The following is a 17,500-nucleotide window of genomic DNA, read 5'->3' on the forward strand; positions in this document are numbered from 1 at the left end:
GTGTGTGTGTGTACTCACCTGTCCCTGCAGTCTCCCAGTAGTACTGGTGGTAGAGGGAGGGGCGGAAGGGTGGAGGTTTTGATTGGCGTGGTTTTGTGGGCGGGGCTTTTGGACTGAGGCTGCAGGCCTGAGGATGTAGGTGGGGCTGAAGAAGGAAGTGGAGGCGGAGAGTTCAGAGGAAGTGGTGGTGGTGAATTTAAAGGCAGCGGCGGTGGAGAGTTTAAAGGAAGTGGGGGCGGAGAATTGAGAGGAAGTGGAGGAGGAGAATTGAGAGGAAGTGGGGGCGGGGAATTTGCAGGAAGTGGAGGAGGGGGCGGTGCTACATCTGTTTCTTCTGACGTGATGAGATTTGGAGCAGGAGCAGGAGGCGGAGGCTCGGGTGCTAGGGGCGGACCCGAATCTGGCTCCACCTTCTGGTCTTGAGGTTGAGTGGGCGGAGTCGCAGCCGCCCGAGCTGCCGCTGCAGCTTGCCTTTCTTTTTTCCTGCGTGTAAGCTCCGCCCCCAGGCTCGACGAGATGGGCAGGCGGGAAGATGAAGGGGAACGGCTGGCTGGGCGGCTCCTGGAGGCGGAGCTCCCGCTGGCTCCGCCCAGCGAAGTGTGTTTCTTGCTGCGTGAGTGTGAAGAGGATCGACGAGAGGACGAGTACATGGGAGAACGACTGCGTGACCGGATCGAGCGCCTGAAAACAAACAGACAAAAACATTTAACAAATTATGGCTCCATCCTAAATCCTGGAACACAGGAACACCTTCATAGACTTTACTTTTTAAACTGTGTTTAAAAAGAAAATTTGAACGCAGCGCTAGGAGTCAGACACGTTTAGCGTCTCTGCGTCTTCTGTAACGCGCTACTCTCGAAAGCTAGTTATCTCTGGCACGTTGGAGAAAAACATCAAATGGCGCTTTAATGGAAATAACTGACACAGGGGAGAGATTTACATCAATTCAGCTTCGTTATTTAATCAGATCACAAGTGAATACAAGTTAAATAATCACACAGTCGTACGCTCGCACGTCTGCTGTGTTTAACAGCCCATTTCATTTCTCCTCTTTCCTTTCAGTAAGTGGTTATTTCTCTGATATTTCCGACATGGTGAGCTGATCCATGACGCACAACCCCTGAGCCAGATTTCGCTTCGTGCGCTGAAGGGAAAAGGATCGCGCTGAAATGAAACGTACAACATTTCAAAAATAAATACTTAAGCATGTATCCTTTGGGCTTAACGTGAGAGAGTTCCAGCAAATGTTTTTAAATTGCAGAGTAGATAAGTGTCGTGGTATCCGGCCCCTCCCTGATCAGACTTTTTTCCGATCATATGCAGTCAGTATTACGTAACGTAACTATGCTGTAATTACGCTATATCCTGTGGGAAGAGAGTTCTTCTTCGGTATAAAGACGCTCCAGCGCTCGAAGTGCTCATTCTTTTTAAGTTTAAAAGGCAGAACAATTAAATCTAGACAAGGTTTAAAAGAGCGTGTCTCTTTTAAAGAGGAGTTATTAAATTCCTAGCTTATGAGATGTTCATGTGACCTACTAATGATCCGAGTGTGGCCCCGCCCCCTAAAACAAGCGCTTCTAATAAATATCAAAACAATGTTTGTGTAGTACACGCAGAGTTCTTCATGACATCATGAAGACACGCCCACCTCTGTGATTTATACACAGATCATTATCCCCATGTCAAACGATCAGAATTATTACGCACCTCCTCTAAAAAAAAAATAATAATAATAATAATAACAACAATCCCTTCTGATCGGTACAACTAGGCGTTCCTGTGTTACACAACAAAATTCTGAGAACTGAGAATAAATCACGCTTTATCACTCTGTAAAACCAAACACTTCAGATTTTTTCACACCCAGCGTGTGCTGGTTGTTGTTGCAGCCGGGCGTCATTACTCTAAACGTATATATTAATATTTATCTGTAAACTAACACTGACTCACAATCAGCTGGAATACCACAATGATGATGTAATCGCTGGGACAGAGTTTAATCTCCAGAGTGGAATTAGAAATAAACAGCAGGACAGAAATACAGCGTCGTCTCACCCTGTGTGTGTGTGTGTGTGTGTTAACGTTAGAACTGTCCAGAACTTTAACACACTCACCTCACCGACAATCGCGCGTCTCTGATTAATCATTTACGCCGGATAAAGACAAACACCTCAGCATGTGATAAAGTTAGTGACGCTGTGAGGATGTAAAGACTGAAGCGATCGGATGCGATGGAGAAGCTGAAACCTGCATCGTAAAGTTAATATTTCTCTTCTGAAAGTGAATAAAATGACTACGGTGCAGTGTGAGGAATAAAATTAGGATTAGAACGGATTAAATTAAATGTTTAATTTCTACGGAATCTTTAAAATCTCTAAAAAGTTACAATTTTATGTCAATTTTTAAAAATTTCACTATTTTCAGTGTTCGCGATATTTTTGTCATAATCGTCCTTCCCTATCATGACATCATCATTACCTGTCTTTCCAGAGGAATATTTTAGCATTTTCTCTCATATTCGCTGCGTATGCACGCTACCTCGTGTATAACCTAATGGTATTGTTTCTATGGTAACGACCAATCAGTGTACAGTTGTGACAATTCTTACTATAACCACACATCCACTATAATCAGTTATTTTCTTACAACCAACCAATTTACAATCAACGATTATTTCCTGTCAAAAAATGTAAAATTAAGAATCTGACTTATTTAAATAAAACTAAATAAAGAAACTTCATATTTAAATATTAGATTCATCTGAATGGTGTTCCTCTCTTTATCTAAACTGCACTGAATCAGTACGCTAAATTAAACGCGCACAATTTTACCTGCTTACCGCTTTCGGTGAAGCACGGTGGTGGCAGCACCTTCTGACTGTATAACACTGCTGTACTAATATTTTACATCTTTTCACATAAGAAACGTGTAACATGAAGCAGAGCAAAGAGGGAAAAAGCACATCGCCGACATGACGAGACTTAATAAAAACATTTGTTTTATTTTTTCTTTCCAGGAAGAAGGTCTATGGAGGTGTTCAGCAGGTGGAGGTGTATGGAGGCGTTCGGCAGGTGGAGGTGAATGGAGGCGTTCGGCAGGTGGAGGTGTATGGAGGCGTTCGGCAGGTGGAGGTGTATGGAAGCGTTCGGCAGGTGGAGGTGTATGGAGATGTTCGGCAGGTGGAGGTGTATGGAGACGTTCGGCAGGGGGAGGTGTATGGAGGCGTGTGGAGGTGTATGAGGCGTGTGGAGGTGTGAGTGGAGGTGTATGAGGCGTGTGGAGGTGTATGAGGCGTGTGGAGGTGTGGGTGGAGGTGTATGAGGCGTGTGGAGGTGTGTGTGGAGGTGTATGAGGCATGTGGAGGTGTGTGTGGAGGTGTATGAGGCGTGTGGAGGTGTGTGTGGAGGTGTGTGTGGAGGTGTATGAGGCGTGTGGAGGTGTATGAGGTGTCTGGAGGTGTATGAGGCGTCTGGAGGCGTGTGGAGGTGTATGAGGCGTATGGAGGCGTGTGGAGGCGTGTGGAGGTGTATGAGGCGTGTGGAGGTGTGTGTGGAGGTGTATGAGGCGTGTGGAGGTGTATGAGGCGCGTGGAGGTGTGTGTGGAGGTGTATGAGGCGTGTGGAGGTGTATGAGGCGTGTGGAGGTGTGTGTGGAGGTGTATGAGGCGTGTGGAGATGTGTGTGGAGGTGTATGAGGCGTGTGGAGGTGTGTGTGGAGGTGTATGAGGCGTGTGGAGGTGTGTGGAGGTGTGTGTGGAGGTGTATGAGGCGTGTGGAGATGTGTGTGGAGGTGTATGAGGCGTGTGGAGGTGTGTGTGGAGGTGTATGAGGCGTGTGGAGGTGTGTGGAGGTGTGTGTGGAGGTGTATGAGGCGTGTGGAGATGTGTGTGGAGGTGTATGAGGCGTGTGGAGGTGTATGAGGCGTGTGGAGGTGTATGGAGGTGTATGAGGTGTGTGGAGGTGTATGAGGAGTGTGGAGGTGTATGAGGCGTGTGGAGGTGTATGAGGCGTGTGGAGGTGTATGAGGCGTGTGGAGGTGTATGGAGGCGTTCGGCAGGTGGAGGTGTATGAGGCGTGTGGAGGTGTATGAGGCGTGTGGAGGTGTATGAGGTGTATGAGGCGTGTGGAGGTGTATGAGGCGTGTGGAGGTGTGTGGAGGTGTATGAGGCGTGTGGAGGTGTATGAGGCGTGTGGAGGTGTATGAGGTGTGTGGAGGTGTATAGAGGTGTACGGAGGTGTATGGAGGTGTGTGGAGGTGTGTGTGGAGCCGTATGAGGCGTGTGGAGGTGTATGAGGCGTGTGGAGGTGTATGAGGTGTGTGGAGGTGTGTGTGGAGGTGCATGAGGCGTGAGGAGGTGCATGAGGCGTGTGGAGGTGTATGAGGTGTGTGGAGGTGTGTGTGGAGGTGCATGAGGCGTGTGGAGGTGTACGGAGGTGTATAAGGTGTATGAGGAGTGTGGAGGTGTGTGTGGAGGTGCATGAGGCGTGTGGAGGTGTATGAGGTGTGTGGAGGTGTACGGAGGTGTATGAGGCGTGTGGAGGTGTATGAGGCGTGTGGAGGTGTATGAGGTGTGTGGAGGTGTATGGAGGTGTACGGAGGTGTATGAGGCGTGTGGAGGTGTATGAGGCGTGTGGAGGTGTACGGAGGTGTATAAGGTGTATGAGGAGTGTGGAGGTGTGTGTGGAGGTGCATGAGGCGTGTGGAGGTGTATGAGGTGTGTGGAGGTGTACGGAGGTGTATGAGGCGTGTGGAGGTGTATGAGGCGTGTGGAGGTGTATGAGGTGTGTGGAGGTGTATGGAGGTGTACGGAGGTGTATGAGGCGTGTGGAGGTGTATGAGGTGTGTGGAGGTGTATGGAGGTGTACGGAGGTGTATGAGGCGTGTGGAGGTGTATGAGGCGTGTGGAGGTGTACGGAGGTGTATGAGGCGTGTGGAGGTGTATGAGGCGTGTGGAGGTGTATGAGGCGTGTGGAGGTGTATGGAGGTGTACGGAGGTGTATGAGGAGTGTGGAGGTGTATGAGGCGTGTGGAGGTGTACGGAGGTGTATGAGGTGTGTGGAGGTGTATGAGGTGTGTGGAGGTGTGTGGAGGTGTATGAGGCGTGTGGAGGTGTATGAGGCGTGTGGAGGTGTACGGAGGTGTATGAGGTGTACGGAGGTGTATGAGGTGTGTGGAGGTGTATGAGGTGTGTGGAGGTGTATGAGGTGTATGGAGGTGTATGAGGCGTGTGGAGGTGTATGAGGTGTGTGGAGGTGTATGAGGCGTGTGGAGGTGTATGAGGTGTGTGGAGGTGTATGAGGCGTGTGGAGGTGTATGAGGTGTGTGGAGGTGTATGGAGGTGTACGGAGGTGTATGAGGCGTGTGGAGGTGTATGAGGTGTGTGGAGGTGTATGGAGGTGTACGGAGGTGTATGAGGCGTGTGGAGGTGTATGAGGTGTGTGGAGGTGTATAGAGGTGTATGAGGCGTGTGGAGGTGTATGAGGCGTGTGGAGGTGTATGAGGTGTGTGGAGGTGTATGGAGGTGTACGGAGGTGTATGAGGCGTGTGGAGGTGTATGAGGCGTGTGGAGGTGTACGGAGGTGTATGAGGTGTATGAGGCGTGTGGAGGTGTATGGAGGTGTGCGGAGGTGTACGGAGGTGTATGAGGCGTGTGGAGGTGCATGAGGCGTGTGGAGGTGTACGGAGGTGTATGAGGTGTATGAGACGTGTGGAGATGTATGAGGAGTGTGGAGGTGCGTGTGGAGGTGTATGAGGCGTGTGGAGGTGTACGGAGGTGTATGAGGCGTGTGGAGGTGTACGGAGGTGTATGAGGCGTGTGGAGGTGTATGAGGCGTGTGGAGGTGTATGAGGCGTGTGGAGGTGTGTGTGGAGGTGTATGAGGCGTGTGGAGGTGTGTGTGGAGGTGTATGAGGCGTGTGGAGGTGTGTGTGGAGGTGTATGAGGCGTGTGGAGGTGTGTGTGGAGGTGTATGAGGCGTGTGGAGGTGTGTGTGGAGGTGTATGAGGCGTGTGGAGGTGTATGAGGTGTGTGGAGGTGTATGAGGTGTGTGGAGGTGTACGGAGGTGTATGAGGCGTGTGGAGGTGTATGAGGTGTGTGGAGGTGTGTGGAGGTGTGTGGAGGTGTATGAGGCGTGTGGAGGTGTGTGGAGGTGTATGAGGCGTGTGGAGGTGTGTGGAGGTGTATGAGGCGTGTGGAGGTGTGTGGAGGTGTATGAGGCGTGTGGAGGTGCATGAGGCGTGTGGAGGTGTACGGAGGTGTATGAGGCGTGTGGAGGTGTGTGGAGGTGTATGAGGCGTGTGGAGGTGTATGGAGGTGTATGAGGCGTGTGGAGGTGTGTGGAGGTGTATGAGGCGTGTGGAGGTGTATGGAGGTGTATGAGGCGTGTGGAGGTGTGTGTGGAGGTGTATGAGGTGTGTGGAGGTGTATGAGGCGTGTGGAGGTGTGTGGAGGTGTATGAGGCGTGTGGAGGTGCATGAGGCGTGTGGAGGTGTACGGAGGTGTATGAGGCGTGTGGAGGTGTACGGAGGTGTATGAGGCGTGTGGAGGTGTGTGGAGGTGTATGAGGCGTGTGGAGGTGTATGGAGGTGTATGAGGCGTGTGGAGGTGTGTGGAGGTGTACGTGGGTGTGTGGAGGTGTACGTGGGTGTGTGGAGGTGTATGAGACGTGTGGCGGTGTTCGGCAGGTGGAGGTGTATGAGGTGTATGAGGCATGTGGCGGCGCTCGGCAGGTGGAGGTGTATGAGGCGTGTGGTGGCGCTCGGCAGGTGGAGGTGTATGAGGCGTGTGGCGGCGCTCGGCAGGTGGAGGTGTATGAGGTGTGTGGAGGTGTATGAGGCGTGTGGAGGTGTTCGGCAGGTGGAGGTGTGTGAGGTGTATGAGGCATGTGGCGGCGCTCGGCAGGTGGAGGTGTATGAGGTGTGTGGCGGCGCTCGGCAGGTGGAGGTGTATGAGGTGTGTGGAGACGCTCGGCAGGTGGAGGTGTATGGAGGTGTATGAGGTGTATGAGGTGTATGAGGCGTGTGGCGGTGTTCGGCAGGTGGAGGTGTATGAGGCGTGTGGCGGCGCTCGGCAGGTGGAGGTGTATGAGGCGTGTGGTGGTGCTCGGCAGGTGGAGGTGTATGAGGCGTGTGGTGGTGTTCGGCAGGTGGAGGTGTATGAGGTGTATGAGGCGTGTGGCGGTGTTCGGCAGGTGGAGGTGTATGAGGTGTATGAGGCGTGTGGAGGTGTGTGGAGGTGTTCGGCAGGTGGAGGTGTATGAGGCGTGTGGCGGCGCTCGGCAGGTGGAGGTGTATGAGGTGTATGAGGTCTGTGGAGGTGTTCGGCAGGTGGAGGTGTGTGAGTTGTATGAGGTGTATGGCGGCGCTCGGCAGGTGGAGGTGTATGAGGCATGTGGCGGCGCTCGGCAGGTGGAGGTGTATGGAGGTGTATGAGGCGTGTGGCGGTGTTCGGCAGGTGGAGGTGTATGGAGGTGTATGAGGCGTGTGGTGGCGCTCGGCAGGTGGAGGTGTATGAGGCGTGTGGTGGCGCTCGGCAGGTGGAGGTGTATGAGGCATGTGGCGGCGCTCGGCAGGTGGAGGTGTATGAGGCATGTGGCGGCGTTCGGCAGGTGGAGGTGTATGGAGGTGTATGAGGCGTGTGGTGGCGCTCGGCAGGTGGAGGTGTATGAGGCGTGTGGTGGCGCTCGGCAGGTGGAGGTGTATGAGGCATGTGGCGGCGCTCGGCAGGTGGAGGTGTATGGAGGTGTATGAGGCGTGAGGCGGCGCTCGGCAGGTGGAGGTGTATGAGGTGTATGAGGCGTGAGGCGGCGCTCGGCAGGTGGAGGTGTATGAGGCGTGAGGCGGCGCTCGGCAGGTGGAGGTGTATGAGGTGTATGAGGCGTGTGGCGGCGCTCGGCGGCGTCCGGCTGTAAGGCGTGCGGACGTCGGTACTCACCGGGACACCGGACTGGTGCTGCACGAGCGTCTGGTTCCGTACGGACTCCCGTCCCGGTCGTAGCTGGAGGATCTCCGGCGCGAGTACGGACTCTCGGATCTCTGCCTGCTCCGGCGGGAGCTGTCCCGGTACGGACTCGGCGTGCTCGCTCGGCGCCGGGACGAGTAGCCGTCCTCTGGCTCCACGGGGGAGGAGGCGGAGACGGAGACACCAGCGCCACTGCCTCCGGTTCGAGACGAGCCACCTTTCCGGTTTTTGGATGCCTTGCGGCGGCTGCGGTCCGAGTGCTCGCGCTCGGGCTCCATCTTGTTCCGGTGCGAGCGGTGAGACGACCTGTGGGACGAATCGTGCGATTCTTTGCTTTTACTTTTCTGCGACGCGGAGCTCGAGGACTCGGCTAACTGAAGAGCGACGGCGGACGAATGCGACTCTGCGGCCGCGCGCCTCGAACCCGAGTCACCTTCCTGTCGAGAGACGCCCACGGCGGACGCGAGCTTGTCTCTGCCTTTCCGCTTTGCGTCTTTTCCCTCTCGGTCGCCCGTCTTCTTCGTCTTGGCGTCTCTGTCTCCGTCGTCGCCCGACTCCCGGACCCGATGCGGGTCTTTGGACTTTTTCCTCGAGCGTTTGCGTTTATGAGTTCGGATCTCTTTGTTACGGTACAGCTCATCCTGCGCCTTCTCGGCCGGAGGTCCGGGAGGGTCCAGGAACTCATCCGAATCGGAACTTATGTCATCATATTCCACCAAGGGCTTAATGGAGACGACAGGGGGCTCCACCGGAGAGTCCGCCCGGCTGCCGTGCGTGGACGGTTTGTGGCGTTTGTTGTGCTTCGACGACGATGAAGAAGAAGAGGAGGACGATGAGGAGCCCGTAGATTTGGTCTGATGAAGCCTGGAGTCGGCATTTCCGGTGGTGGCCGTCGTTTGTTGTTTATATTCAGGTTCCGACTTCCGCTTGGTGACATGATGTCGGTCCGAGCCAGGCATGCCTTATTCCGCCGACCACGGTCCCTTCTGGGGAAAGATTAAAAACACAAACACACTGAAACACACTCGCACACACACTCACTCACCCAGCAGTGTGCACTTTAATGGAGTTTAGCTCACACACTTAGCGCTGCTCACGGCTTTATCCGGAACTCATCCCCGGCCAACTTCTCCTGCAGCGCGCGCCTCTTCTCTTCTGACGTTACAAAAATAACACCAATGAATCATAAATAGCGGTTTAAACTTCTTTATCAATCTCTGTTTCGTTCAAAATTAAGTCTCTTGCAGCTTGACGGAAAAAATAACCTCCAAAAACAATGTGAGGACACTGCGTACTTTCTCCTCGCCTTGGTTAGCTAGCTAGCTGTGCTAAGCCGTGCTAAGCTAAGCTAGCCAGCTAGCGAGCGAGCTCTTTTCAAAAAAACACAAAAAGATATAAGGATAAAAGTCTCCTTTTTCAACTATTTATCCTTTTCCGTGCACCGAGCTTTTGGATTTGAGTCTTTTAAAGATTCAGGAACGAATAGAAATCCATCATACATGGACTAATGTTTCACTAAACTGAAAAAAAACTTGCAAGCCGGTTTAGTTCTGTTTACATGTTTCGCTTTTAATATTTCTCAGTAATATCTTTATCAGTTTTTTATATTTATCGGCAATAATCATATATTCGTGTGCAGAATTTATTCCAGTTTATTTTTTAGCAGCTCTGAAAGGAAAACAGGCCGATATTTAGGGCGATGTTCGTGGATTTAAAGAAACGCTCCACCGCCCCTTCGCTTTACGAGTCCGAAGTGGCCATTGTTGCTAAGCTGACAACTGCGCGTTCTCGCTGCCTGTGCGCGCGCTCCCGCGGATACAATACAGCTCGCCTCGCGCGTAGCTACAACGGAACTGACGTTTGGCGCATGCGCCGTTTACGAAAAATCATATACAAGTATATTTTATTTTTATCAAAGTATATGTCTTGTTAGAACCGAATTACGATATCCTTACCAGTCCTACTGCATCAAAATGTACTTAGAATTAAAACAATATATATATAAATAAAAATATATCCGTTGAATTTCTAAATCCCGGAAGTGCTGTCAGGCTAGGTGAAACGGTTGCTAGGCGACAACCAATCAGCTCATTAATATTCCTCTCTTTGCGCTCTGGGATTGGCTGCGGTCGCTGATTGTTCTTCTTAATATTTTTTTGTTGTTGTTGTTTTTATAAATGACATTTTAATTCCTAAACTGATTTTTTATAATAATAATAATAATAATAATAATAATAAGCATTATTATTTATTGACTGATTGCCGTCATTGATTTATCTTCCTATTTTTATTCTTTAATATTTTGACTATACTGTTTTTATTCCTATAATGAAGCAAATTCATTTATTCTTCTTCTTACTATTATTATTATTATTATTATTACTGTCGTTTATAGACTTAGACCTATTAGCGTTCATTATTATTAATTATTATTTATTATTATTCATTATTCTTATAAACTGTTATTCGAATAAACTGCGCAGGCGCAGTGAAAACGCAGCTACGCGATAAATGAAGCTGACAGCATGATGATTCAGCCAACAGCCAAACCGGTTTATATTTCTGATTTCTGACCAAACAGGAAGTGAAAAGCTCCGTGTTGCCATGTTGGAGGAAAATCCGCGCAACGCACGTGCGCATTTAAAGCGCCTCTGAGCTGAAATGCATGTAAACAAATCAAATAAAGCGTTTTTAGACGTGTTTGTGTGATTGACAGCGTCGGCTGTGTAATAGTCTGACATTAGCACTCTGAGTAAACTGGAAACTTTCTCAGTTTCTCAGCTTGTGAAGGCGAAAGCATCGATCAGTGTCCCACAGCAGTAAGCCAGCGTGATGAGAGACCTTTGTAATGGTTTTATTTAAACACGTGTTAGAGGTGAAAGTGTTTACAGTCTAACTGAGATCCTTATCAAAGGCTGCTTTTCTCTAACACAGCACAGACACAAGAAGTAGGACTTATTGTGAAAAAAAACCTTCTCATCAGTGAGTGAAAGCATAAATAACACATCTGTCTCTCTCTCTCTCTCTCTCTCTCTCTCATTACCACTAACAATGTTGTTTTTCTTCTTTCAGATTACCATGTTTGTAATTCCTCTCAAATACATTTCTCCTTTAAATCCTGATTTCTCAGAGACATCCTATGAGCACTGAACAATCTGCTGACTCTCAGAAACCTGTTGTTCAGCATGATTAGTTATTTCTGTTCTGTTTAAACCCACGGCAGGAAGCAGGCCCAGGCTGATAATCCTGTAAAACACGACTCAGCTCCGGTTTAATCAAGTCTCTGGGTTGTGTCCTACATAATTAGGGGTAAACCCAACAACTATTCCTTCTTAATGAGTACAACTTTTAAAACATGTGAACAGATGATGAAATAGTGACATAAAACACTTACACAATCGGTTCATAACCTGAAAGATTCCAGAGTAAGTCTGGTTTATACAAGTGCCACAGTGGAATAAATAATACAGCGTTAATCAGTATATTAAATAAGCACAAAGAAAAATAATGAAGTTTGTCCTCTATGTTGTCTAATGAAGGAAGTCTTTATGGGTTTGGTGGGTTCTGCTATGATTCATTTAATGGAAATGCAAATCATAGAATGGAATAATGGTCCTGTATGGAATAAAACACACTGAGACATCCTGGAAAATAATCAACACCAGGGTGGTGTGATGAAGCGGAGTTACTGTTACCATCCTGAAGCTGATTATTTTCCTCTAACAGCATGTCCCCAAGTGTTTTACTCCTCTTACACCGCAGCGATGACACATCATACTTTTATCCATTTATAGTTACATTTAATGTTGTGGAACATCCATGAAACAAGTTCGTTCCTGTTGTCACTTACGTTATAGCAGCTATAAACAGTTGTTGCCTCACCAGAATCTCTTTATTCTCTCTCTTGTAGTTAAAAAAATCGCAGCTTGTCATCTTACTGAGAAACCGCAAAGAAGCGTAAACTCCTCTGTCCTGCTGAAGACCTCAGAAAACCTAAAGTTACTGCTTTACCTCTGACTGTTACAAAGCGCTGACACTGGAGACTCCTTCCATAAATGTTAAATAAACACTTTTTTCCTTACAGAAAACTTCATCATATCAACAACATTTTTTAATCTGTTTATTATCAGTGGAGCGTTCACTGTACACGTCCCTGTGAATGAGCTGTTGCTATAGAAACGATAACGCATCAGAACGAGAGCATTAATATAAACCTGCACTATTGTCAGAGCTGCTGTTCTAGAAAATTAATCAACACCTTCTGACCAATCACAATCCAGAACTCAACAGTACTGTGGTGTAAACTAATAATTATAATAACAAATAAAGTGAGTTTTTATATTTTCTTCTCTTCCACTGCAGATCTATACTTCAGTTTTACTTTATTAAGCTGTAAGATGATGGAATGAGACCAGATTTGTGTTGTTTAGCTTCCAGCTCGTCCTGTATGTTCCTGTGATCCTACTGAAGCAGGAAATACACGCTTTAATATAATCTGTCAGTGCTTTAGTACAGAGAACATGTTTATTGTGTTTTACTTTAATAACACCTTAATAATGCTAAGCAATCAAACCTGCTTTATTACAAAGATGTGTTTAATTTCATTAGTCATGTACAAGAACTTAATTATCAATAGTTTTTTTTTATTTATTTTTTTTTATTTAGGTTATGTATATGTTTTTCATCGTAAATGTTTTGCGTTCTTGCAAATATTTCTTCCGTGCTGGAACACGGACCCTCAGGCAACAGTTCCGCTTTTGGTTGACATAAAGTTTAGTAATTAAATATATTATTTTATAAGAAATTAAGACATCAAGTTGTGTTGAATATCAAAAGTAAACAGTGCCAAGTGTGTTTGTACGATACACACTAACACACAATACAGAGTGTGTATTCTGTAAGACATCTAAACAGACCAATTCCGCGTTTGTATACAAACCCGCTTCCGCGTACGTCATTTCCGGTGTGTACGCGCAGTCCAGTGTTGTGGGTTTTTTCCGAGTAACAGGACATTTAAACAAATATGTAAATGTCGTAAATCTGTTAAAAACAACACCTGTTCGTTCAGATGGACTAATAACACGATGTAAACACTTGGATTGTGTTAGATTTGTGTAAAAAAGCCGCGTGTTGGTGTTGTTTGATATAAACTCCAGACTGATCTGAGATCTGTTCCAGCTTCACATCAGGAAGAAAATGAGGATCAAACTAATTAAAACATATTAAAACTCCATCATTTGTGCTGTTAATTGATATAACAATGATTATTTTTCTTTAGTTTAAGCGATTAAATTAAAAACCTTCACCCACGTTGTCAGTGGAGATCCATAATACCCAGAATTCCCTGCTTTGTTTACAAACCTGAAAATCGGGCCGAGCTGCTAAAGTCACTTTAAAGACAATAAAACGGCGTTCTGATGATTTCTGAGGTGTGAATGTGTGATCATTGTGGTGATGATAATGATACAGAGCTGGAGGTGTGTGTGTGAGAGTGTGTGAGAGTGTGTGAGTGCAGAGCTGCAGGTTTGGAGCACTGATGATGTTGATATTAGTGATTATGGGAGCAGTGTATGGGGTTAGGTTTGGGGATAAGTAGCTGGGAGTTGGGAGAGGAGTGTGTGTGGAGTGTGTGTGGAGTGTGTGATGTGATGTTACTGGGGTAAAGGAGGGGGGAGGAGGAGGAGGAGGAGGAGATCTGCAGTGAAACAGATAAGCTCGGCTTAATTCCAGCTCAGGAGCGCCTCTGTTCTGTGACTGAAGAACAGAGAGGAGGAGAAGTCTGTGAGTGTGTGAGACTGGGGGAGAATGAGCAGGAGGAGAAGGCTGAATATCGCCAGCAGCAGCACACACAGCTCGCTTTTGCCCTTTTAAACCCGCGGATCATTAGCAGATCGAGTCATCTGACAGAAATAGTCCGGAGTGGAATGGGGAAGGAGGTGAACGGAGTGTCGCGGAGCCGCTTTGAGGTGAGCCTGGGACTGGGACAGAGACAGGGACAGGACCAGGGGCAGGACAGGGGCAGGACAGGGGCAGGGAGGCTCTCAGCACGGCTGTGCTGGGGTGATTAGTGAACAGATGACGGGCAGATGAGGGTCTGGGGCCTGGAGCTCCTCACTGTCAGCTGTTTCCTCTTTGTTGTTGTGCTCGCAGCTTTGTGCAGCTCAGGATTTCCTCTTAGGCCGAGTTGTTTTTCTGCTCACTTTAACATGAACATGTCCTTTAACCAGTCTCAGAAAGCTTCTCCGAGCGAGTCCATGCTGTTGTGGGGGTTTAATCCTCCGCATGTCTGCGTGTGGCGGCTATTCGCCTGCTTTCCTTCCCTGCTTATGCGCCGTCTATCAAAACAAACCCGCCACATTTCCTTTACCAAGCCGGAGACAGCACACAGCTAACACACAGCTAACACACAGCTAACACACACTTTACACACACTTTACACACTGCTAACACACACTTTACACACTGCTTACACACTGCTTACACACAACTTTACGCACTTTAAACTCATCACGTGATAGATATGATCAGGTCTGAGCATAAAGCTGGACTGTTGTGAAGCCGACACACACACACACACACACACACTCGTGAGGCCTGGACTGGTAATAAAGAAGAGAAGCATATGATTGAGAAGTGGGAGATGTCGGTTTAAAGCTCAGCTTCAGCTCCTCACACTGTCACTGCTGTGTCTCTGCTCTTTCATGTCGCGTGCTTAACGCAACAATGTCGCTGTGCGTGTTGTGTGTTATGACGTCAGAGTGCGGCTCAGTGTGGCGGTGTGTGTGTGTGTGTGTGTGTGTGTGCTGATGTGTCACTAATCCTCACCCACTGATTGATTATTCATTTGTAAAGACATAAAGAATGAAAGCGATGCAGGGCTGGGACTCGGAAGGGTTTAGCATGCAGGCTAACTCAGTGAGGTGGTAGATGTGGGGTGGCAAAGTGGGGGCAGAAACTCTCAACAATCTGTCTCTGTGCTAACTGACCTAGAATGACATTACTGTCCTGACTCTGTCATACTGAAACAAACAATTCCATCTAAACACCTACAGCAGTGCGGTGACTAATAAAGTCAGTGTGCTTGTCAGTAATAATGGGAGTGATGCATCTCCAGGCTTTTGTGTTGTAAAATCCACAATGTTTGTGGTTTTACTTTTGCCTTGTTTCCACACTGAAACCTTCAAAAACACAACTTTTCCTTGTGAAAACTTCACACACACAACTTTCTCTCTTAGAATGCTAACATTCAATTATTAGCAGGTCACCTGATCCAACACACCTGGCTATTTATTTAACGAACAGTCGAACCTGTCGCAATGTAATGTTGCCACGACAACCACCATGTAGCCCTCACTAACATTAGCTCTTTAATCTTAACGCTACGTTCACACTAGCAAGTTGACGTGAACCTTGATGGATCTTCAGATCATGGAATAGTCCTGCGATTTTGTAAACGTTTTACTCCGTCACGTTTTAAACGACTTCTTTATTAACATCACGCACCAATTTAAAGAACTTTTGAACATATTAATGACAAGAAAGAAAGCAATTCCAAAAGAAATTCATCAACATAAAATAAATTAAGACTAGCCATTAAATTAGGATAAAAGTAGGAGGGGTTAGTGTGTGTCTACGGTAGCTGACACGCTGCAGTGGCCGAGCTGCATTACTTTAAGATTTTACTGTACTTTCAGCCCTCTTTGCCTTTTATGGAGTTTTGTAGGCGTGGCTAAATGTACATTTGCCATGATTGGGCTGGTGATTGACGGCTGATTGGTGTTTATCCACATACATATTTGAGTACAAAGGAAATCAGGAACTTTTGTGAATCTGGTGGGATTTTTAGTTTGGTTTGACCATGAAAACCTTTACACACACAAGTTACTACACTTCTAAGTTACTACACGGTTGATAAATGAGGCCCATTGTGATTTAGGTGTAATAGTAAATAGTGTAACATTTAAGCTAAAAGTCTGTAAGATACGGAGAGGAAGAACGATAAGAGGAAACGCACAGGAAATTCATCATCTCGTATTAGCATTGTGTAGCTATAGCTATAGGAGAAAATGCTTGATAGTCAAATTCTGCTCTGTACAGCTAACAGTTCCGTTTTCCACGTAACATCATCAAGATAAGGAGAAAAAAATAGATTATGAACTTGGTGAATAATTGATTGTTTACATAAACATGTGTGGAACTGTGTACGTTGCTAACGTAGATGCTAATCTGCCAGTTTAATGTCTGGTACTATTGTTTAGCTAACAACTTTTGCTTAGCTATAGAGATTAATGCTAGTTATAGCAAGTTACTCTGTTGTTGTTGTTGTTGTTGTTTTTGTAGGTAATTTGATGTTTGTGTGTGTGAGGGAGTGTGTATTACCCATAATGCACCAGTATGTAATTAAATGTGTAAAGTTAAAGCTACTTTATTAGGAACACAGAGCTAGAGGTCATGATTAGTGTCTCTGTAGGGATTTAACTAAATTAATTTATGCACAACGCTAATCTCATGCACTGACTGATCATTAGACTGTTAGCTAGCAGACTACAATAGCAAAGAGTCTCTCTCTCTTTTTTTTTTTTTTTTTTTTTTAAGCAAAAAACAATATTACTTTCTACTTTCCCTACTTTATAGCTGGGAAAGAAAACAAAGGTAACCAAATCCTTCAGTACTGTTGAATTCGTAATCTGAGTTTTCCATTATTTTATCTGGAAGAACTAGTTTTTGCTCAGGTTTTCAGGTTGCCACTGCTAGCATTAAGGCTTATTCGAGGCTATATGGTTAGCATAAAGCTCACAGAGATCATTGAGTCTAAGACAGTAGGCACAATAACTTAGAAATGTCACACATTAATGGAGGTGAATTGTAGAATGATGATAATGAGGTCAGTTCTATTGCATCCATAAATCCATAACAATCATTTAGCATTAGCATTCCCGCTATCGTCACTGAGAAAGGCCAGAGAAATTAAAAATAAAATTAAAAAGCTAATTGTTAGCTTTGTGATGTGATTCAGCGGAGATCCTGAGGTAAAAAAATGGATTTAAAGAGACAACAAATGGAAAAATATGAAGTATTTCATTGTTAGCATTGTTCTGTTGAATATTCTGAGGGACACACACACACACACACACACACACACACACACACACACACACACAGAACTCATGAGTACATGGTTTTGATGTGGGATTTTTAAAACAAGATCAGCTCAGTGGATAAATTGAGATGAGATGCGATGGAAACACACGTGCTAGCTAATCCTAACTGATATCTGAGGCTAGCAAAAATATTCTAGCGATTACGTAGCTGTTAAGTGTTTTATACATAAATGTAGGCACACAGAGACCGTATAAGGAATACACAAATATCAAGAACCTCAATATTTACCTCAGATGTGTCGTTAAATTATTAATAAAATGATTTTATACGATTAAGATTACTGTAGTTACGTTTAGCATCGGGCGCTAATCCCACTCACATGCGTTCAGCCATATTGAGAAAGAGCAGCGTTGCGTCACAGCTTGTAAACTCTGAGCT

The 17,500-nt window shown here is 46.7% G+C and overlaps 2 protein-coding genes across 3 annotated transcripts in view; one reads left to right on the forward strand and one right to left on the reverse strand.

Annotated features, from left to right (window-relative positions):
• The window catches only part of cdk12 (cyclin-dependent kinase 12), a 29,201-nt gene extending 19,392 nt beyond the window's left edge, over positions 1–9,809 (reverse strand). Inside the window, exons 1-3 of one of the 2 annotated variants that reach the window (XM_034298434.2) lie at positions 9,044–9,809; positions 7,934–8,946; positions 19–681 (exon numbers count right to left, since the gene is read on the reverse strand). In XM_034298434.2, the coding sequence (XP_034154325.2) occupies positions 19–681; positions 7,934–8,919 (1,649 nt within the window). In that variant the 5' untranslated portion in view covers positions 8,920–8,946; positions 9,044–9,809. Of the gene's footprint in view, positions 1–18; positions 682–7,933; positions 8,947–9,039 lie in introns of both variants that reach the window. The other variant, XM_053228304.1, reaches the window with a different exon arrangement.
• A 3,821-nt stretch (positions 9,810–13,630) lies between these two features.
• fbxl20 (F-box and leucine-rich repeat protein 20) overlaps positions 13,631–17,500 on the forward strand; it is a 17,848-nt gene continuing 13,978 nt past the window's right edge. Inside the window, exon 1 of the mRNA XM_034298619.2 lies at positions 13,631–13,926. Within this exon, the coding sequence (XP_034154510.1) occupies positions 13,885–13,926 (42 nt within the window). The 5' untranslated portion in view covers positions 13,631–13,884. The remainder of the gene's footprint in view (positions 13,927–17,500) is intronic.

Source organism: Pangasianodon hypophthalmus, chromosome 23 (assembly GCF_027358585.1).
Source record: "Pangasianodon hypophthalmus isolate fPanHyp1 chromosome 23, fPanHyp1.pri, whole genome shotgun sequence".
Lineage (NCBI taxonomy): Eukaryota > Metazoa > Chordata > Actinopteri > Siluriformes > Pangasiidae > Pangasianodon > Pangasianodon hypophthalmus.